At 42.3% G+C, this 22,884-nt stretch overlaps 1 protein-coding gene across 3 annotated transcripts in view; it reads left to right on the top strand.

Moving 5' to 3' along the window:
• CSMD3 (CUB and Sushi multiple domains 3) overlaps nucleotides 1-22,884 on the top strand; it is a 1,166,921-nt gene that overhangs the window by 552,510 nt on the left and 591,527 nt on the right. For all 3 annotated transcript variants that reach the window (XM_074985642.1, XM_074985643.1, XM_074985644.1), the window contains 2 exons: nucleotides 12,034-12,137; nucleotides 20,613-20,725. In XM_074985642.1, coding sequence (XP_074841743.1) covers nucleotides 12,034-12,137; nucleotides 20,613-20,725 — 217 coding nt within the window. The remainder of the gene's footprint in view (nucleotides 1-12,033; nucleotides 12,138-20,612; nucleotides 20,726-22,884) is intronic.

The raw sequence follows: 22,884 nt of genomic DNA on the forward strand, positions 1-22,884 counted from the left end.
GTTTCTAGCTCTTCTTCCAAACACCAACAAGGCCGTGTTGTACATTGTATCCCTCAGATGCTGCCATCTGGATGTCACATCGGCAACCCCAGGGTTGCTGCGCAGATTCTCCTCCAGGGTCGCTCTGAACTTTTCAACTCTCTCTGAGTTAGCCATCTTTCTGGCATCGATGTGGGGCCTTCCAGTTGGTTTAGAGCGGTGCAGCTTCTTGGGAATCACCTTGCGTTTGGAGCAAACTAACGAGTGATCTGTATCGCAGTCAGCACTATGATAGCTGCGTGTCAGAAGGACGTTTTTGAGGTTATCACATCTAGCAATGACCACGTCTAGTTGATGCCAGTGTTTTGAGCATGGGTGTCTCCATGACACTCTGTGCTGTGGCTTGGTTTGGAAAAATGTGTTTGTGATGCACAGATTGTGGTATGTGCAAAGTTCGAGAAGACGCTGACCATTTTCATTCATTTTTCCTATACCAAAGTGGCCTAAGCAGGAAGGCCTCGAATCACGATCGGCTCCAACTCTCGCATTGAAGTCAACCAGAATGTACAGTTGTTCGCGAGCAGGTATTTGCGCTATGGCAGCACTAAGCACGTCATAAAACTTTGTCTTTTACTTGTGGTGTGGCATGCAGGGTTGGGGTGTAAGCGCTGATCAGGTGGACAGGACCGGCACGAGTTTGAAGTATGACCTGAAGGAGTCTTTCTGATCCGCCCATGACTAATTCCACCATTTGTAGAAGGGTGTTTCTGAGGGTGAAGCCAACACCATGCTCCTTGGCTTCTTCTCGGGCTTTACCCTGCCAGAAAAAGGTGTAGTCCTTTTCCTTTAGAGATCCCGAATCTGCGAGACGTGCCTCTTGCAGAGCAGCAATGCCAACTTGGAGCCTCTTCAGTTCCTCATTGATGACAGTGGTCTTTTGGGTGTCGCTGATGTCCTGAAGATCTTCAGTCAGACCTGTCATCATGGTCCGTGCATTCCAGCAAGCAAGCTTAAAAATTTGATGGTTTCCTTTTCTTGTTGATTTTCTTATTGCTTTGCCTGGTGCTCAGCTTTCAGGTCACTTGTCAGGTTTGGGAACCTTAAGCCTCACGCACCCAGTGAGGCAGGTGAACTGTGGCGGGGCAGTACCCTATTGGCTGGGGCTGCCCAGCTTGAGGCGGGCGGTGACTGTCCAGTGAGATGCGACGATCTCTCCCACCATCGGAGGCAACCCCTGGCGCTCGTTCTCTACGCCAATCGAGCAAGAGCTAACAAACTGGTATCTGTTACCTCCCGTGTTGGCTCAACACTGTTAGTGATGCTAGAGTACCTCTCCAGGCGCGAGCCTGGGCGATTATTGGGACCCTGGGCTGCCCAGACACCAGTGTTCCCCTCTTGGCTTTACTGATATAGTCCAAAGTAGAGGATAACCTCTACGTCTGGTACCAGCTCAGCTGCAGGAGTTGCTGGGTCAATGCCAGAAGTTGGCACAGATCCGCCTTAGGACTCCCCTCCGGATTTTCTGTCAGGGTTTACTCCCTTAGCCTTGCTCCTTTCCAGGATAACCCACAAGGCAGTGGGGCATGGAGAATGTGGGTATGGTCCCACTACCTCTTGCACCTCCCTGGCACCACATGTCCCCAAAGCTCCCCGTGACGACCACCTTGCCTCCCCAGGACCCTCCTCCCCACCCCTCTGCCTCTCATCAGCTACCATCACCCCCCAGATCCTTCCTCCCTGTCCCCTTTTCCCCCATCCACTCCCATGTCTCCTGACTGCACCACACTGCCCCCTATCAGTTCTCGTTGCCCCCAGGTCTCCCTTCCCCTGGCCTCTCCGCACTTGGCCACACGCTGCTTCAGCCCCACGTCCTCCAGGAAGGTGCTGATCTCGCAGCCCAGCTGCACCCTGGGTCCCAGACAAAGCTACCAACTCTTCATCTGGCTACAGCTGTCCCTGGAGCCCCACAGATCTGGTGCGACGCGTGCATGCAGGGAGCGCAGGACTAGGCCTGGAAGCCATGCAATCTGGGCCAGCACGCCACAAGCAGCCTCCGTGGGTGCTGCCATCCTCACAGCCATACCAGATGCCCCCAAACCACTTGCCCACCACTGATATCCCTCGATCTCGCCCCCCTCCCCCCGCCCGCTCCTCAGGCTGCAGCGGGTCCCTCAGCTCCAGCCAGCAGTTGGGGATGATGCTGCCTCTTACACCTGAAGTAGTAACTAGCTCCCTCTAAGCTCCCCCCCTAAACTCCCCTCTCAAAACTCCCTCCTGTTAGCAACCACCCTGTTCGCATGCTCCCTGGTCCCTTGCCAGCAGGGCTTTAGAACTCTGGCCTAACTGAGAGAGCCCCTCCCTCTGACTACCGCTCAGCCAATTGGCATGCAGCCTGAGCACATGGCCAGCCTGAGCATGTGGCCTTTCCTTTCAAACAAACAAACAGAAAGCACAGCACTCCAAACACCAAATAAACAGACAAACCCAGGCCCCCACACACTCCAGAGAGCCACTTACCCAAAGGTGCTGTAGCTTGTCCCCCCCTTCCCCAGGAGAGTCCCTCTCAAAACTCCCTCCTGTTAGCATCTGCCCTGTTCACATGCACCCGGTCACGTGTACCCACTCATCAGCTTGCCATGTTTGTACAGTGGTTAGTACTCTGCTCTGTAACTGTAGAAATGCTGGTTCAAATCCTAGTGATAGCACAGCACAGGGCTAATACTGCCTCACTCTAGACCTGCCTTTATTCCCAGGCCCCAAAATGATCAATGACCCAAAAGAAGGCAGGCACTCCTCTGCCTTGCTTGGTTGTGTGCCCCAGCCTTGTAGGTAGTGGCTGGCTACCAAAGCAAGTCCCATTCAGAATCTCACTAGAGGGAAATTGTGTGTTTCTAATTTTAGCCCAGTGGTTAGTACATGTACCCAATATGTAGGAGGCTTGGGTTCAATTCCTCCTTCTGGCCAATGGGAAGAGAGAATTTGGACAGGAGTCTCCAGTCATTCAGTCTAACTACTGAACTATGGGATATTTTGATGTGGTGCTCCTGCAGTCACTCAAATTAACCTTGTTCTGCTGTGTATAAATAATTAGTCATGGGAGTGAGAGATTGAATAGGTCCCACATGTCTTTGATGGGGGAACCTAACCACGACTACAAAGGTATTTTCACTTGCTCTTGCTCAGTAGCTCTAAGTATTTGTCCAGAATGGAACAGTTTCAGTAAGAGGCACTGAAGGATCCTCCATATCAGAATAGCCCATAGCTCAGTAGTTAGGGCACTTTTCTGAGTGAGGGAAGACTCTGTTCAAATACTTTCTCCCCTTCAGGCAAAAGAGGGGAGGGGTTAGTTCCAGTCTTCCTGAGCAGGTGGGTTTAAGATAAAATGAGAGCCTGATCCAAACCATCCCAGGTTTTTACTACAATGGCACAAAATGCTGATAGAAAGATTATTCAAAACCTAAAGTAAAACTACCCAGTGGTTTTCGCATAAATGATGGCATCCGTATATCTTTTACTGAAACTATTATTTTAATAGTAATCTTATATAGAGTGGGATCTGTGATTCTTTGGAAAATTACTTCTGAGCTAAAGCCTATCAGTGAAATTACAGGATTTCTTTAGACTCTATAATCTGAATTAAATAGACATAATTTCTTAACTGGGAAATAGTAAGTCATCCTCAGCCTAAAGCAATTAGTTATTCTGAGAGGATATGAGGAATATAAATATAGGCAGGATACTTTTCTTATTTTGCCTCTTTTCTCCCAATGAACCAGACAACCAGAGAATTCCACTTGATTGACAACAAGAGAGTGGTCTTCAGACTATCAACAAGTTTGCTTTAGGTCAGTGGTTTTAAGACCAGGATAGTCATATCCCTTGGGTCACAGAGACGGCTTCTAGGAGGTACATCAATTCATCTACATATTTGCCTAGGTTTACAACAGGCAACCAAAAAGCACTAGCGAAGTCAGTACAAATTAAATTTTCATACAGATAATGACGTGTTTATTCTACTCTGTATAGTGTGCATTAAAATGTAGGTACATATTTATATTCCAGTTAATTCATTTTGTAATTATATAGTAAAAATGAGAAAGTAAGCAATTAGGCATTAATACAGTGCTGCAACGCTTTTGTATTTTTATCTCTTTTTATAAGTAAGTAATTTTTAAGTGAAGTGAAACTTGGGAAACATAGTGCAAATTAGGCTCCTGAAAGGGATACAATAATCTGGACGACTTGAGAGACACTGGTCTGAGAGATCCTGTGTCTAAAAATTAACAGCTAAAACGTGTGACACAAGTCACATGGTGGGTCCTGTTTCTCCAAAGCTGAGTTATTGCTGTTCTCTATGGCTATGTCTACACTAGCACCCCCTTTTGAAAGGGGGATGCTAATGAGACACTTAGGGATATGCTAATGGGGTGTTGCAATGAATATGCAGCACCTCATTAGCATAATGTTGGCCGCAGCACTTCAGAAGTGTCAATTTTGATCACACACGGCTTGTGTACAGGAGGTCCTTTTCGAAAGGACCCCTCACACTTCAAACTCCCCTTATTCCTATTTGGTTGTAGGAATAAGGGGATTTCAAAGTGTGCGAGGTCCTTTCCTTTTCACCATTAACATGACAGTAGCCGTGGCATTTCGAAAGTGCTGCTTCCAATCACGCATGGCTCATCTACATAGGGTACTTTTTGAAAGGACCCCACACACTTTGAAATCCCCTTATTTCTATAATCAAATAGGAATAAGTGGATTTTGAAGTGTGCAGGCTCCTTTAGAAAAAGATCCCATGTAGACGAGCCACATGTGATTAAAAGCGACACTTTTGAAGTGCCATGGCCACCATTATGCTAATGAGGCACTGCATATTCATTGCTGCACCTCATTAGCATTTCCCAAAGTGCTTCATTAGCATCCCCCTTTCAAAAAGGGGGTGCTAGTGTAGAAAAAGCCTGTATGTTTGAGCTGTTTTATCCTTGGTTTTGTTTTATCCTTGGTTTCTGTCTAATAAGATGGGTGAACTGGAGTACCTCATATCAAAGGAGGAAGTTGACATAATAGGCATCTCAGAAACATGGTGGAATGAGGACAATCAGTGGGACACTATCATACCGGGATATAAATCATATCGGAAAGACAGAACAGGTCGTGCGGGTGGCGGAGTGGTGCTATATGTGAAGGATAATATAGAATCAAATGAAGTAAAAATCCTAAAGGAATCAAAATGTTCCATAGAATCATTATGGATAACAATTCATTCCTCTAATATGAATATGGCATTAGGAATATATTACCGACCACCTAACCAGGACAGTGATAGTGATGCTGAAATGTTAAGGGAGATTAAAGAGGCTATCAAAATAAAAAACACAGTAATAATAGGAGATTTCAATTATCCCCATATTGATTGGGTGCATGTCACCTCAGGACGGGATTCAGAGATTAAATTTCTTGATGCCTTAAATGACTGCTTCTTGGAGCAGCTAGTACAGGAACCCACAAGGGGAGAGTCAATTCTCGATCTAGTCTTGACTGGAACGCAGGATCTGGTCCAAGAGGTAAGTGTTACCGGACCGCTTGGAAATAGTGACCACAATATAATAACTTTTAATATTCCTGTGTTGGGAAGAACACCGCAGCGGTCAAACACTCTGGCATTTAATTTCAAAAAGGGGAATTACACTAAAATGAGGAAGCTAGTTAAACAGAAACTAAAAGGTAGAGTAATTAAACTAAAATCCCTGGAAGCTGCATGGAAACTGTTTAAAGACACCATACTAGAGGCCCAACTTAAATGTATACCCCAAATAAAAAAACACAGTAAGAGACCTAACAAAGAACCACCATGGCTAAACAGCCATGTTAAAAAGGCAGTGAGAGAGAAAAGGGCAGCTTTTAAAAAGTGGAAGTCAAATCCTAGTGAGGAAAATAGAAAGGAACATACACACTCCCAAATTAAGTGTCAGAATGTAGTAAGAAAAGCCAAAAAAGATTTTGAGGAACAGCTAGCCAAAAATTCAAAAAACGATAGTAAAATGTTTTTTAAATACACTAGAAGCAGGAAGCCTGCTAAAAAAGCAGTGGGGCCCTTGGACGATAAAGATATAAAAGGAGCGATCAAGGAAGACAGTGCCATTGCGGAGCGATTAAATGATTTCTTTGCTTCAGTCTTCATGGCTGAGGATGTTACAGAGGTTCCTAAATCTGAGCCAGCCTTTTTAGGTGACAAATCTGAGGAACTCACTCAGATTGAAGTGACATTAGAGGAGGTTTTGGAGTTAATTGATAAGCTGAATAGTAACAAGTCTCCAGGACCAGACGGCATTCACCCAAGGGTTCTGAAAGAACTCAAATGTGAAATTGCGGAGTTATTAACAGTGGTTTGTAACCTATCCTTTAAATCCACTTTGGTACCAAATGACTGGAAGACGGCCAATATAACACCAATATTTAAAAAAGGCTCTAGAGGAGACCCTGGCAATTATAGACCGATAAGTTTAACATCAGTACCAGGCAAATTAGTAGAAACACTAGTAAAGAATAAAATTGCAAGGCACGTAGAAGAGCACGAATTGTTGGGCAAAAGTCAGCATGGTTTCTGCAGAGGGAAGTCGTGTCTAACTAATCTATTAGAATTCTTTGAAGGGGTTAATAAACATGCGGACAAGGGGCACCCAGTGGACATAATATACCTAGATTTCCAGAAAGCCTTTGACACGGTCCCACACCAAAGGCTTTTATGTAAATTAGGTGGTTATGGGATAGGAGGAAAGATCCTTTCATGGATCGGGAATTGGATAAAAGACAGAAAACAAAGGGTGGGAATAAATGGTAAATTTTCACAATGGAGGAGGGTAACTAGTGGTGTTCCCCAGGGGTCAGTCCTGGGACCGATCCTGTTCAACTTGTTCATCAATGATCTAGAAAATGAGGTAAGCAGTGAGGTGGCAAAGTAGCTCATGGGAATAAGGGGACTTCGAAGTAGGCGGCGTCCTTTCGAAAAGGAGCCCTGTCTGGACGCGCCGCGCGGCGGCAAGGAGTGTCAATTTCGAAGTGCGGCTGCCGCCCGCATGCTAATGAAGCGCTGAATATGCGTTTCAGCGCTTCATTAGTAAACTTCGAAATGGCCATTTGCATGGCCACTTCGAAGTTTGGGGCACGTGTAGACACAGCCATGGTGACCATAGAGCCCCGCAGGGGCTGGAGAGAGAGCGTCTCTCAACCCCTCAGCTGATGGCCCCATGGTGGACCCCGCTATTTCGATGTTGCAGGACGCGGATCATCTACACGTGCCCTACTTCGACGTTCAACTTCGAAGTAGGGCGCTATTCCCATCCCCTCATGGGGTTAGCGACTTCGACGTCTCGCCGCCTAACGTCGATTGCAACTTCGAAATAGCGCCCAACACATGTAGCGGTGACAGGCGCTATTTCGAAGTTGGCGCTGCTACTTCAAAGTAGCGTGCACATGTAGACACGGCCTGTATCTTCTGTTCTACCATTATCAGAATTGCATCCTTGGGATGTATCAGAATTGTGGAGTGAATTTTGCCTTCCATATTTTAAAAGCAAGATTTTTAAAGTGAATGGCTGACTATGGGAATAGCCTGAGAGAAAGCTGAACACAAAAGGGCAGATTGGAGAGGTGTGACCTTTGCAGAGAAAAGAGATCTCAGACCTCCTGAATTATAGTCCTAATTTAGGCACTGATTTGTATTGTGATCAACATTTTCAAATGTAGGTATCTCAAATTAGGCACTTCAGTTCATACTTAGACACCTTAAAAATGGTCCTTATTTTCAGAGCTACTGAGCATTTGCAACATCCATTTAAATTCTTCAAGTGATCTAAATACACACACTGTTTCCTACGAAATGTCACTAAATTCCAAAATTTGGAAGACCCTGAAAACTCCGTAGTCAAGTCCTATTCTTAGCATCAAGAAAGGTTTTCTCCTAGTACTTTTCTCTCCCCACATAAAAACAACAGATGGATGAAAAGTGGGTTTTGTTTTGTTTTTTTCCAATTTTAGGTTTGTTGTTCATAATCAGTAAAATTAGTGATATGTCATACACCTGCTTTTGGATATTGTGATTAAAACTGAAATGCCTGAAAAATACCACAAAAAGCATGTGTAAAAATGTTGCAATAGTTGAGAAAACATATAAATTCTAATGAATATTACAGTCCTCTGAAAACTCTTGTCAACTTTTGGAGGAGTTAGCGCAGATTTTTTTTGGGCATGCAGAGAGTTAGACTAAGTGTAGTATGGAATCAAATCATACTGTTGTCTGAGGATAATGCTTCTCAGAAATAATCACCTGAAAACATTCTTTGTGGAGGTCAGCAGTTTGCAGGATAAACTTAGCCCTGAGGTTTTCAAGAAAATTTTGTTCTGTGTTAGTTATTGGGGGACAATATGGAATTTTCTGGCATAGCTGGGTAGGGGGTGAAATTTCAAAAGACAAAAGGGAATTTAAATGTTTATCTGTCATTGAAAATCAATGGGAATTGGATGCCTAACATCCATTGTGTCTTTGAAAAAATCTTTCCTCCAAATTATTAAAGACCAAAGCCTACATTTATTACTTATCCAAGATACCTGTTCAAGACAGTCAGATTTTCCTTGAGTAAACAATGAATACCAAGTTATGACCCTAAACTCTCAGTTCCTTTGCTACTCCTGGATATGTAATTACCAGGAGTGAGTCACAGCATCTCTTTCCATGTCTGGCTGGCAGGGAAACTGTTGCCAAGGAGACTGCTGCCTTTCTTTTAGCTACAGAAGAGGCACTACTTAGCCTGCAGGGAGGATTATATAACTTTGCCTAAGTTTTAGTGAAATGAAAAAGAAAAAGTCTTTTTACGAATGCATTATGCTCTTTTACTTCAGACCTACTGCTAACCACGTGATTTAGCAGATCTGGCAATCCAATTAATAATGAGTTGGGAAATTCCCTCCATGAAGTAAAATTGAAAATGTAACTAAACTGTTCTAGGTGGTTTTAAGGCTCTATTAACTACTGTGTTTTTGTATATATGTATACATATATATATATACTGCACTAATTTTTTTTAAATGTAGTAGCTGCTCAGTGGCAGAAATCTTTTCTTTTTAGAAAAATTAATAATTAAGTATCACTACATTTAAAATGGAGTAAACTTTTTTCCTTTCAGAAGCCATACACGTGTTTCAAAACAATTAGTGGATTTATAAAACAAAATTTGCCAGTGAATTTTTCCCAGATTCAACGTATTTATTACACAAGAGTGCTTGAACTTAGATATTATACTAATAAATCTGATATGCAACGCTGCTTTTAATCCAATTCTTTTTTTTTTTTTTTTTTGGTTCTGAGTTGAGATCCACCACTAAAGTGAGCAGACCACTTCCAGATTGTTTTAGCTGATGGTTCCAATGTTTTAGATCCTCAATAATATATTCTCAACCCAAGCTCCTTGCCCCACTTTGAATTCCATGGTAGTGTTTTCAAGCCTAAGATTGATTAGCTATGCCTCTCACTGTAGGATTTTTTTTTTTTTGGTCAATTTGGTGACTTAGGCTAGCAAATTTTTAAGAGGAGGGCCAGGAGCTTTATATATAAATGTAGGAATGGATTGTACAAATTTTGGCCTCATCTCTTCAGAATTTTCTGGACAAAGCATCAATTTTACATTTACTATGAGCAGGAGGAATTTCACCCACAGTAAGTAATTATGTTGCCCTGTGAGGGAACCACATTAGAAATGTAATACAACTGTACATTTCTATATAAAAAAGTGCAATCCTCACATAATGGAAATGTAGTTACTTCTAGCATGCCAGGAAACTGGTGCCACGTACAATATATATTCATGGAATATCACATTGGCCAATTTTGCAGTTAATAGCTGTGTCTACACGTGCACGCTACTTCGAAGTAGCGGCACTAACTTCGAAATAGCGCCCGTCGCGGCCACACACGTCGTGCGCTATTTTGAGGTTAACTTCGACGTTAGGCGGCGAGACGTCGAAGTCACTAACCTCATGAGGGGATCGGAATAGCGCCCTACTTCAACGTTCAATGTCGAAGTAGGGACCGTGTAGACGATCTGCGTCCCGCAACGTCGAAATTGCTGGGTCCTCCATGGCGGCCATCAGCTAGGGGGTTGAGAGACGCTCTCTCCAGCCCCTCAGCTCACTGGTGGCTGCGTGGAGCGGCCCCTTAAAGGTCCCCTCCCCCTCCCTTCCTCTGCAGGAAGCTGAGGGAACGTGCAGGCTGCAGCCTGCACACGCGGCCACCCTGCACCACCCTCAGCCCCACACAGCTGCGATGGCTGGCCGGCAACCCCCCCAGCGCCCCCAGGGGACCCCCAGCCAAGGGGAGCCAGGGCAGCCAGGCTGGCAAGCGGCAGCAGGGCCCCTCCTGGACGGAGGCTGAGCTGCGGGACCTGCTGGGGCTCTGGAGTGAGGAGGCCCGAGTCCCACTGGGGGATGTAGGTCCCCGCCTCCAGCCGGCGGCACAGGCCCGAGTTCCGGGAAACCCGGGCGTCGTGGGTGCTGCCAGGCCAGCCCACGTAAATGTCCTGGAAACGTCCCCGGCTGTCCACCAAGGCCTGGAGGATGACAGAATGGTAGCCCTTTCGATTGAGGTATCGTCCTCCACTGTGATGTGGGGCGTGGATGGGGATGTGAGTCCCATCCAGAGCCCCGAAGCAGTTGGGGAAGCCCGGGGTGGCAAAGGCGGCGATGGTGGCATCTGGGTCCCCCAGCCTCACGAGCCTGTGCAGGAGCATGGCGTTGATGGCACGCACAACCTGCAGAGAAAGCACATGGGACAGCACCAATGAGGGGTGAGCAGGGTGTGCATGGCCCTGCCCTGCCCTGCCCTGCCCTGCTCTGGCCCCCCTGCTCTGCTCTGGCCCCCCTGCCCTGCCCTGCCCTGCCCTGCCCTGCTCTGGACCCCTGCCCTGGCCCCCCTGCCCTGCCCTGCCCTGGCCTCCCCTCCCCTGCCCTGCCCTCCCCCCGTGGGTTCGATTACCTCCATGAAGACAGCCCCGACGGTGGCCTTGCCGACACCAAACTGCTGGCCCACGGATCGGTAGCTGTCTGGAGTGGCCAGCTTCCAGACAGCAATGCCGACCCGTTTCTGCACTGTGAGGGCACGCCGCATGGCGGTGTCCTGGTGCCTGAGTGCGGGGGTGAGCCACTGGCACAGCTCCAGGAATGTCTGCCGGGTCATCCTGAAGTTCCTGAGCCAGTGGTCGTCGTCCCACTCCCCAAGCACCAGCCGCTCCCACCAGTCGGTGCTGGTGGGGTAGCTCCACAGCCCCCGGCGTGTGAGGCGGGGGTGGGGGCGGGGTGCTGCAGGGGTAGGGGTTGAGCCCTGCTGCCCTGGGGGCATCTCCTCCTCTGGGACAAGGAGGTGCTCAGCTGCCTCCCACATGGCTCGGAGCAGGGCAAGCCCTGCTTCTGCCGGGAGGGCTGGGTGGACCTCTAGCTGCTGCTGCTGCTGCTGCTGCTGCTGCTGCTGCTGCTGGGGGTCCATGACTGCGGCCCCAGGGGTCTGTGTGCCTATGGCTCCTCAGACCGCGTGCTGTGCAGGTTGAGTGTGTCTGGGAGGGGCCCTTTAAGGGAGTGGCTAGCTGTTGCCCCGGAAGCGCTAGTCCGCCCGGTGACCCTGTCTGCAACTGTGCCTGGCATCCCTATTTCGATGTGTGCTACTTGGCCGTGTAGACGTTCCCTCGCTGCGCCTATTTCGATGTTGGGCTGCGCAACGTCAAAGTTGAACATCGACGTTTCCGGCCCTGGAGGACGTGTAGACGCTATTCATCGAAATAGCCTATTTCGATGTCGCCACATCGAAATAGGCTACTTCGATGTAGGCTTCACGTGTAGACGTAGCCAATAACAACAGGGTGGGTATCAAATAAAATGTCACTAATATATGTAACTAATGCTGTGTGGTTTTGCTGTATACTTGCTCTTTGAAAGTTATCTGTATTTGCTCATGTCATAATGAAATTTCTTCACTTTCTAAGAGTATATTGATTTTTTTTCTACTAGGTTATTCAGATAAATTTTGAAGAATTTGATCTGGAGATTGGCTACGACACACTGACAATTGGTGATGGAGGAGAAGTGGGTGATCCCAAAACTGTGCTGCAAGTGTAAGTTTCTTGTACTTGAAGTCTCTTGATTTGATATGCTATGCAGAATTTCTCTAATATAGCATTTTTTGGCAATCTTGAATGATTCATAGATTGGGCCAAATTCTTGTCTTCAATAATCCAAGAAATAAATAAAGCCAACAGAAAAAATGATCTTCTGAACCATAGCACATTATTCAAGACTGAGACATAGGAGAAGTTATTGTAGTTCGTATTTGCGATACTGTATTCCAAAGAAGATAGGCATGTGAGCTAGAACAACCACAGTTCTTCAGGCAGACCAATTCTGTGTGTGTGTGTGTGTGTGTTTTAAGTAAGTTTATACGTGCAGTTTTTCTAGGGTTCTTACATTCACCCAGAAGGGCTGGTTTCTCAGATATCCAGCAGCTCACCTCATCCCCCAGCCCTCAACTACATATCCCCAGTCCCCTGCTCTGGCTCATGCAGCCCTCTCTTTCTCACTACCAGCCCTCACACTGACAGCCCACACTTTGGAGGACAGCAAGATGAAGACAAGACAAGCACTTCAATAGAGCAATAACCACTTAATTGCTGGTGTATAATTGTAATTTTCACCTATTTTTGTTATATTAATGCAGTATATCTTTTAAATGGCCACTCAGTGAACTTAAAGTTATTTTGAGTGTTTGTACTGCATAGTTCTGATGGATTGCCTTTGAACTCACTTAATTACAAGCAACTTTACCAGGTGTTCCACATTTCACATTGGCTGTGCCTACACTACAAAAATAACTTCAAAGTTGCTTACTTCAATGTCAGCAACTTCAAAGCTGAGAGTCTACACACACCCTACTTTGAAGTTAAACTAAGGACTTCTAAGTTGGGATCCCGACTTTGAAGTTAACTTTGAAGTAAGGGGAAGTGTGTGTAGACTCTCTGGTGGCTACTTCAAAGTAGTGCCTAACCTTGAAGTTAACTTTGAAATTAGTTCCTGGTGTAGACACACCTGTGGGGAAATATGGTTACCCTAACTAGGAATTAGTAATTTTTGTCACTATGTGTTGCCTTTTTGGGCTTTTTTTCTCTAATCTTTTTCAGTTGTAACAATCTAGAGCAAAAGGAGGTAAAAATATTGTGTGATTTGTTTTCATGAGGTCTCTTTTAGCATGTAATTTAGTATTCCACATTTGTTTCATACTTCTGTAAAATAAAGAGAATATTTTGGTGTTTAGACAAGGTAATATGAGTAGACTATAAATGAAATTTTTGACCAGTACTGTTTTATGAGAATAATGGAATGAAAACATTTCATAAATTTGTGATGATTTTTACAAAATAGCCATGGAAAAAAAATCGTCAAAATCAAAACGTATTATTTTTCTGTTCTCAGAATCAATTTTTTTCTGACTTTTCATTTTGAAACTACTTTTCAGTTGAAAAATTCCCTTTTAAAATTATTTTATATATTTGAAGATGTTTGAAAATGGTCAAAATTGACATGCTTTGAATTTGTGATAAAATATTTAAGTTGATCAATAAAATTTTTTTATTTATTTTCAAAAGAATTCATTATTTACCCAGCACTATTCCTAACAAGTTGGCCTTTTGTAAATAGCTGCCTAAATAATATGAAAATGGGGAGAATGGTTTTAATATTTTTATTAACAAATATCATTTGTATTGTCACTTCTCAGTGGAAGCCCAGTGCACTGGCTTTCATTCCAATTATTTTTAAAATTGAATTTTAAATTCTAAATTTAGGAGTTCATTTCATGAAAGTGCTGGGAAAAACAAACAGTATCTTCTTAAGTATTATGATGTATCTGTATAAAATCAAACAAACACAATATTTTTGTCCTGAATTGAGCTTGTTTAGTTTAGAAACAAGACTGAGAGGGGACATAATATTGGTTTTCAAGTGTTTAAAATACTATTACAAGGGGGAAGGAAAAATTGTTTTCCTGGGACTCTGAGGACAGAACAAAGAGCAATGGGCTTAAACTGTAGCAAGGGAGGTTTAGGTTGCCCATCAGGAAAAACTTCCTATCTGTCAGGAAGGTTGTGGAATTGTGGAGGTTGTGGGTTAGACAGACACCTTTCAAGGATGGTCTAGAGACCCTAGATGGTGCTTGGTCCTGCCATGAGGGCAGGGGACTGGCCTTGATGACCTTGTGAGTTCCCTTCCAATTCTAGTATTCCATGATTCTGTGAAAAGTAGACCTAATTGTTCAAATAAAATAAATCAAAGATCTTTTAGGATATCTTGTACATCTCCTGCCAATTCACAGTTATTTCCTACAGTACATTCATTTATTTTAAAGCGCTTTTAAAGTCCTGAGTAACAAGATTCTATCACATCGCTTAGGAGTCTATTGCAAAAACTCCCTAGATCATAGCGCACAGAGTCAGGACAGTCTTTTTATATCCACCTTTTTTCGACCCTTACTTAAATTAATCTAATTGTTCAGCCTTGAACCTTGTTCTTCCTTCCTTGGAATTATACCTTTTATGTGTCTACAGACTTTCATCATGACTCCCTGTATGCAATATTATCCTGTTCATCATAAGTAAAATCCTAACACTGCTTTGTGGCTTTTTTTCTGTAGTCTCCTTTCTGCTAATACCTGTACTATTAGGCTGTGGCCATGCTTGGACAAAACTTCAAAATGGCCATGCTAGTGACCAAATTGAAGAATACTAATGAGGTGCTAAAATGAATATTGAGCACCTCTTTAGCATGCTGCCAGCTGCAGTGCTTTGAAAGTGCCACTTTTGAACATGCGCGGCTGGCTACATGGGGCTCCTTTTCAAAAGGACCCTGCACATTTTGAATCCCCTTATTCCTTTCAGCTGAAATCCCCTTATTCCTCTCAACTCACTTATTGGCCATGTCTACACTAGCCCCAAACTTCGAAATGGCCATGCAAATGGCCATTTCAAAGTTTACTAATGAAGCGCCGAAATACATATTCAGTGCTTCATTAGCATGCGGGAGGCTGCGGTGCTTCGAAATTGACGCACCTCGCCGCCGCACGGCTCGTCCCAACGGGTCTCCTTTTCAAAAGGACCCTGGCTACTTCAAAGTCCCCTTATTCCTATGAGCAGATGGGAATAAGAGGACTTCGAAGTAGGTGGGGTCCTTTTGAAAAGGAGCCCTGTCGGGACAAGCCGCGTGGCAGTGAGGCACGTCAATTTCGAAGTGCCGCGGCCGCCTGCATGCTAATGAAGTGCTGAATATGTATTTCGGCACTTCATTAGTAAACTTCAAAATGGCCATTTGTATGGCCATTTCGAAGCTTGGGGCTAGTGTAGACACGGCCATTGACTGGCATGATGGTGTGGCATGACATTGGCACTGTAGATTCATGGCCTTGCTTGAAGCACAGTAATTTGCTATACAGAATGAAATTGGCACAAAAATGTGTGTAGATAAACCCTCACTATTTCAGATACATAACATTTGTTAAGTGGAATATATCTTCGAAGGACTCTGTGTGTGTGTATGTGCACATGCGCATATCATTATTTGCACCACATTTAGCAGTTAGATAAGATTATTATCCCAATTTTATATAAAGAAAAAGTGAGACACAGACACTAAATGACATTCTAAGAACACACAACAGTCAACATTGGAGCTCATGTGATTCTGATTTGCTGCACCACATTGCCTCTGCTGAGGGGAAAGCATTTATAAGGCAATAATTCTTCAGGTTCTAATATCTTTTAAATAAAGTGTTGCTATTATCATCTTTGGCACTCAAATTACAGTAACACATTCAGATACTGTGCAGCAATATATTACATTTTGACAAATGTAGTGAACCATTCTGTACTGGTTTGCTTTCATGAAAGGTGTTAATATTTTACAAGAATTTATTTGACAGTGAGACATATTTTGAAGAATGATGAAATTATGGTACTGAAGTTGTCAAGAATATGAATGAACTCTATATCATTTTCTCTTATCAATGCATTACTCAAGTTGCCATGGTATTCTATTAAGTAAGGATTAACATAAAGTGTAACAGGAAAGTTGTGAGTAGAGACTTGAGTAAATCATTTTTCCACAAATATTTTCAGTTTGGAGGATATTGATGACTAGAATATGATTTCCTCAAATTATTTTGTAAGATGTTTTAAATCATACTTGAATGTTGATATGTGTCAAGTTGTTGTGACTGGTCACTTCTGAGAAACAGATACTGTTTCTGTTCCCCAGGGTTGCATCTACACAAGCAAATTCTAGAACTGGGGTCTTTCGAAATATCCTGTAAAGTGTCTACACACAAATAACATTCTTTCACAAGTAAATTGAAAGAACATGGCACTCCTTTTGAAATCACTCTTCCTTTCCTGTTTCAGGATGAGCACCCCCTTTTGGACACTTCTTTTGAAAGAAAACGTGCAGAATCTCCTCAAGGCCCTTCTTTCGAAAGAGCAGTACTCATAACACCTGATTTTTCAATCCCTGGCCCATTCTTTCAAAAGAGCAAGGGCTGTGTGGACAGCCTTGGATGACTCTTTTCATCCACTTTTTTGTGTGTGGACACACTCTTTTGAAAGAAGTTCTTTCGGAAGAGATCTTCCAGAAGGGCTTCTTTCAAAAGATGTCTGCAGTGTAGACATTGCCCAAGGGTCTGAGTATCAATTGTTTTGTAATAAGGCTTGTGGAAGCCACTCGATGAAAAACTTCCCAGGAAGAATTAAGAGTTTATGTCAAGGAAGAAAGAAGATAACTAGTGAAAGTTTGAAAATTGTGCATCTTTTCACTTCTGGAACACACAAAGAGATTAGGCTACTTGGCAACTTGGAGGTTGGGGTGGAATCTACAAAAATATCTAAGTGCCTATGTCCTTGTTTTGATTCCACACTGATCCACTAAACTCTTGCTGAACCATGTATGCATCTGAACACACACCTGGTTTTCAAGGTAAAATTTCCATAGGCTTCTCAGTTTCTGCCTCTGGGCAATGCACTGCTGCCTCCCTTCAAGCATTAAGGTGCCTATCTCCCAAATAAGCCTCAAAATGATTCATGATGCAGAGAAAGACAAGCTTTTGGACACCTAAGTTATGTATAGGGCTCTATCCTGTAGGCATGCTTTACAGACTCATTCAAAACCCGGAATTACAATATGGTGGTGGTACTCACATTATAATTTAAACAGGTGTCTTTAACTGTCAAGAGAATAACGTCAGAGCTGCTTCGGTGTCCCCTGTTGAAAACTTCTCCACTACAGATAAGTAATGAAAGAGTGATCGGAGAAAGGGGACTGGACCCTGGGCCATCTACCTCTCACTCAATTTTTCCTTTTTTCCCCAGCAGATTTTCATGTAATACTGTGGAAAAACATGGCACTACTTTTGAAGCTGGCCATCAAATCCTTTTTTGACATGTTTACCTGTCACTTTACCGAGGCTAATTAGGAAGATTATCAGTGTCTAAACCCACTGATTATATCAGGCACTGCAAGACAGTTATTACCCAAAGCACCAGGGGTCTAGATCATCAATTTGAGTAATTTCTTTTAGCTTAATTGAAGTCAATGGGGGCTATAATTACACCAGGTAAGGACTGAGCTCCTAAATTGCAAAGGGGCATTCAGGAAAGTACTAAGCATGAACAAAATGAACTGTCAATGTTTTAATTTTATAAAACTGGGGTAAACCCTGTGGAACTTTAGGGCCTCCCCCCAAAAGGGTTAGGGTACTTTGTGTACACAGTATTTCCACAATGTGGAAAATATTGGATTTATAAATCAGAAACAGCACCACTTTCCAAGGCCTTATATTATAACTTTTTTTCCATCAAGACCAAAATGAAACATTAGTCTGGAAATTCTCAATAGCTATTGACAAAATATAGAATCAGCCAGCTACCAGGGAAAATCTGGAAGTATCCTGCAATGCTTACTCTGGAGGAGACACATCCTGGTACTAACTTGGCCGTGTATGAAATTGCCAATGATGGCAAGATATATTCTTTTTATAGCAGGATTAAACATTTCATACATTAATTATTTATTATCTGCCACACAGATATTTTGTTCAGTATTGGTTACACGCAAGTCAGCACTTCGAAGTTTCACACTTCGAAGTTGCCATGGGGGAGATTTAGTCTAATGAAGTGCTGCATATGCACCGCAGCACTTCATTACTCATCTCCCAACACCCTCATTACCATGCCCCCTTCAAAGTTGGGGGCTAGTCTAGACACAGCCATAATAGTTCCATCTGTGAACACAGATGAGGGAAACTAATAGGAATTTCTTGGGAAAAAAAGTATATTTGAACAGAAGCAGGCTACGATGTTCAGGAAAGAATTCTAAAATCAGCTATATTACATGTTTTAAACAGTCCATTTTAAATATCAAGCACAGCTTTAAAAATTTACTTGAATTGGAAAATAATTTCTGAATGCCCTTTTCAGGAGATAAACAGTTCCGAGACATTGCCTGATTGCTTTCTAATGATCCTGGATTCATTTTCAGGAAATGAAACTGAGCTAAGTTAGTTGTAACCAATCTGTTCTCACACGCAGACCCCTGCCAACGTGGGGGGAAAAAAAAAGAATTGCTCAGTACACATTCTATGAAATAAGACACATTATGAAATCAAGTGGTTTCTACTCATATACCAAATACATTTTCATTAGGACTAGATCCATAAAAGTATTTAGGCACCTAAGTGCCGTTTTAGGTGCCTAAATCCAAAATGTGGATGTTCAAAATCCCTGCTTAGGTGCTGCCAAATCCTCTAGGTGGCAAAAGTCCCTAGGCATACATGTTTCTACCACTGAAGTCCTCTGCACCCCTAAAGCTCTGACATTGGGCAGCTGCCTGTCCTAATGCATACGTCCCTCATTCAGATCTAATGCTACACTGGATCATCAGATGAATTATTCTCTCAATCTAGATGGCACTTTTAGAGGTTTCCTAATATATCAGACCCTGCACAAAACTGTTACATATAATCATAAAACTTTTAGTTCAGTGGTTAAAGTTCTCATCCAGGATGTGGGAAGCCAGGGAGTATATCCTCACCCTGCCTGCCTTCGAGTAGGGATTTGAACACAAACCTTTTTCCCATCTGAGTGTCCTAACTACAGAGATAGGGAATTTTTTTTAATCTCAGGCTACATCTACACTCGCATTCCTCTTTCGAAAAAGGCATGCAAATGAAGGAAATCAAAAATGTAAAGAGGCATATATTTACATATCTGGCAACTCATTTGCATATTCTTGCAACAGAGCTTTCAAAGGAAGAAAAGCAGTGTAGATGCAGCTTTTTTGAAAGTAATCTCCATCTTCCAAAGAAATCTTTTTCCTATTTTTTTTTTAGGAAGAAGTGTTCTTTCACATATGGGGTTCTTCAATTTCCTTCATTTGCATGTCTCTGTGAAAAGAGGAATGCTAGTGTAGACATAGCCTCAATGAATAGTTTACCACTGGAAAAAATTTAATAAGCGTTTTGGTCAATTCTTTACCATTGGCAGATTTTAAAATCAAGTTTGTTTGTTTTTTTAATGAGTTACTCCAGTGATTTCAGTTGCAACTAATTATTTTTTTTCTTACTCTTTCATTTTAAGGATGATATGAAACAGTTTAACATGCAATGAATTAAAACCTTTTTTAATAGAGATGCTTGCATTGCTGCCACTTTCAAAAGATGGTATGTTGTAGTGGTTGAAAAAGTAGACTGCAGGCCGGAATTATTCGCTTCTACCTCCCATTCTGCCACTGATTTGTCATGTGACCTGGGACAAGTGACATAAACTCTCTATTTTTTTCCCTGCCTGTAAAATGGGGACAATGAGGATTACTGTATTTATTAATATTGGTAAACCACTTTGAGATGATTAGATGTAAGGCTGACTAATAACATTGAGTCATTCCATGGCATTGACCCCTTTATTGGAGGGATGCTAACATATGTAGTGACTTCTCATTTATGCTCTTGTATGGACAAACCTTTTAAAATATTCATTATCTGTGTGGATTATTCCTTAGGGCTCAGTTATTTAACCCCAGTTCAAATAGGGAAGCATTTACAGGATTAATTTCTCACTAACAAGAATAAGGTTTCTATAGTCAGGTCTTAATCTTATTTCTGTGTTTCAGTTCATTTTTCTTTTCCTGTATTATCAATGTGACTATGATGAGAACAAGAATATTACAAAGGTATAAAATTGTGTGATTAAAAAAAGAGTTCATATTAAAAAAAAAGCTGCAAAAATGAATAGATTCTTCCTGCCTTTTTCCTCTCTGAAGCTGAAATATCAGTAGCGCAGATGACACAAAAAGCTGATCTGATTTTATAATTTACTCTTGAAAACCAAAAACAGGTCAGAATTATTAATTTAATCATAATTTATTTTGTACATAAATGTTGTGGCTATCAGAGGGCTGTAATCTAGGCCCCCTTACCTAGATTTTTTTTTATCTGTGACAAATTCATATTAAAACCCAGAAGCTTTTCTCATTAAATTTTATTTTGTTTGTTTTGCTTCTAGGTTAACAGGAAGCTTTGTACCAGATTTAATTGTGAGCATGAGCAGTCAGATGTGGTTGCACCTTCAAACAGATGAAAGTGTGGGCTCAATTGGCTTCAAAGTTAACTACAAAGGTAACTAGTAACAGAGCAGTGTCCATGTTAGCTTGTATTCTATGAAAACAAAAAGGCAGTCATGTAGCACTTTAAAGACTAACAAAATAATTTATTAGGTGATGAGCTTTCATGGGACAGACCCACTTCTTCAGACCCCTACTGTGGAAATGCTTATAGTACATAAGTATAACAAACTATATAAAGTTCATTTTCTTGATCTCAGTTTCCTGTTCAGTCAGTCATTCTGGAACAATCCAGATTATGCATAAAATTCCATATAGCAGAAGAATTGGGTCCTCTGAATGCAACTGTAAAGTAGATTTGTTTTTATTTTTTGTATGTTCAATGTCCTTGAAAAGTCAAAATAAAATATTTCTATGATTGTTTAAATCCAGGCATTTGATATAGACAAATTATTTTATTTTCAGTTCAAAAATTAACCCCTTCCATAATTTGCATTATATATGTAGGTGTAAACACAGAGGCATAATTTGATTTATATAAAATAGGTATAAATATGAGCTTCTAAACTGTTCTGTGCCATAATCCATTGTGCCTGTGACAACGATCAGAACAGTTACCCAAGTTTGGAAAGATATGTGGGTTGAAACTAAGGTATGTCAGTCAGTTGTGTAAATAAATTTGACTAATAAAGTTCCTGAGTTGGGTTGGCATAAGGAGGATATGTAGTATGTCAGATAAAACTGCTGCTGCTTTTGTGAGTTTTTTGAAGAATGTATCGGCATCTGTGTAGCGCTATTGTTATGCAGAGCTTTCCAAGCTAATCTATGGCAGCTTCATTAGCGAAGTGCAGAGCCCTCGGGTAACCATCAAATCTGGTGAGAGGACTGATGTTAGAGATGTGTGACATTGTTTTGGTGACAACAACATATGGGATCCTCTTCTTCACTCCAGGTGATCTATGTGGTGTAAGCATGAAATTTTATTAGTAAAGAGAAAAGTTTAACATTACTATAAAGAGGAAGAAATGAGGACAATTATTGGTTTATTTGCTTACTGAGGTAATGGTGTACTGACAAATCACAATAGTTCCGCATGGTGCTTGAAGCCTATTTTAAAATCTGCTCTACACAGTAATGTTCCTTCTATTATTTTTCATCCATTTGCAGAATAAATATTTATGTTCACCAAGGCATGTGTGAATGTGCACCATTGGAAGAAAAAAACTAGCTGTGGGCACTCTGCTAATCAGTTGTACAGCACTTGACTCTCTCCTGAGTGACCACAAGTGTGCACAGCTTACAGCTGTGATGGGCAATGAAGAAGAATGAGTGGGTCACATGAGTAGCCCTCCACCTGTTGTGTGTGGATCCCCTGTCTAGCTCACTCCCCTATGAGCCTTTTGTGCACTGGGACAGTGGAGGCCTGTAGTTCCTACTCCTCTTCCTGCCTCACAGTGACATTCTGAGGAGGAGCAGTAAGGACTAGCTGGATCTAAAAAATGAACAGAGCCCAAAGAATAAAGTGTGGAGAGACAAGAAATGAAATACAGCCAGGATCAAAGGTATGAGAAGATTTAAAAATAAGGGCAGATGTTACCTTGATGCCGAAGAATACTGGGACCAATATAAGAGAATTGAGGAGAAGATGAGAGCAGTGGGAGAAAGTGATTTAGTTGTAGAATATTGTGTATATTGAAAAAAGTTGCTGTGGGAATCGCAAATGCTAGAAACGTGGAAGTTACAGTACTTTGGATGAACGAAAGCGATGATATCAACAGGAGTTTTGTCAGTGGGGATGTATTTGAGGAAATATTAAGAAGTATGCACAAAAGGAAGTACCATACATGTAAAAAACTTGGATCTTAAAAGGAAGTAAAATAAGGAACATAAAACAGCAATGAGTCTCTGTGCAGCTGCTTAGCAGGAAGAATGGGAGATTGTTCTCTGTTCATGCTTGACAGTTTTTTGGCAGGATGAGCAGGGACTGGGGTGGGTCTGGGGAGACATCATATCCTTTGTCCTTACAAGGCATTCTAAGTATTGAGATAAAGCAATCAGCCCACACCTTAGGAGGAATATTCTGCAAGAGGATATCTGAGTGTAATGTTTTTAATAAACCCATGATCAAGATATTTAGAGGCCATACTCAAAATCAATACTAACATAATTTTAGCTCATAAAGGGCCATACTAACTTCTCAAGTGCCAAGTCCCC

The sequence above is a fragment of the Carettochelys insculpta genome, chromosome 2, assembly GCF_033958435.1.
Source record: "Carettochelys insculpta isolate YL-2023 chromosome 2, ASM3395843v1, whole genome shotgun sequence".
Taxonomy (NCBI): Eukaryota; Metazoa; Chordata; order Testudines; family Carettochelyidae; genus Carettochelys; species Carettochelys insculpta.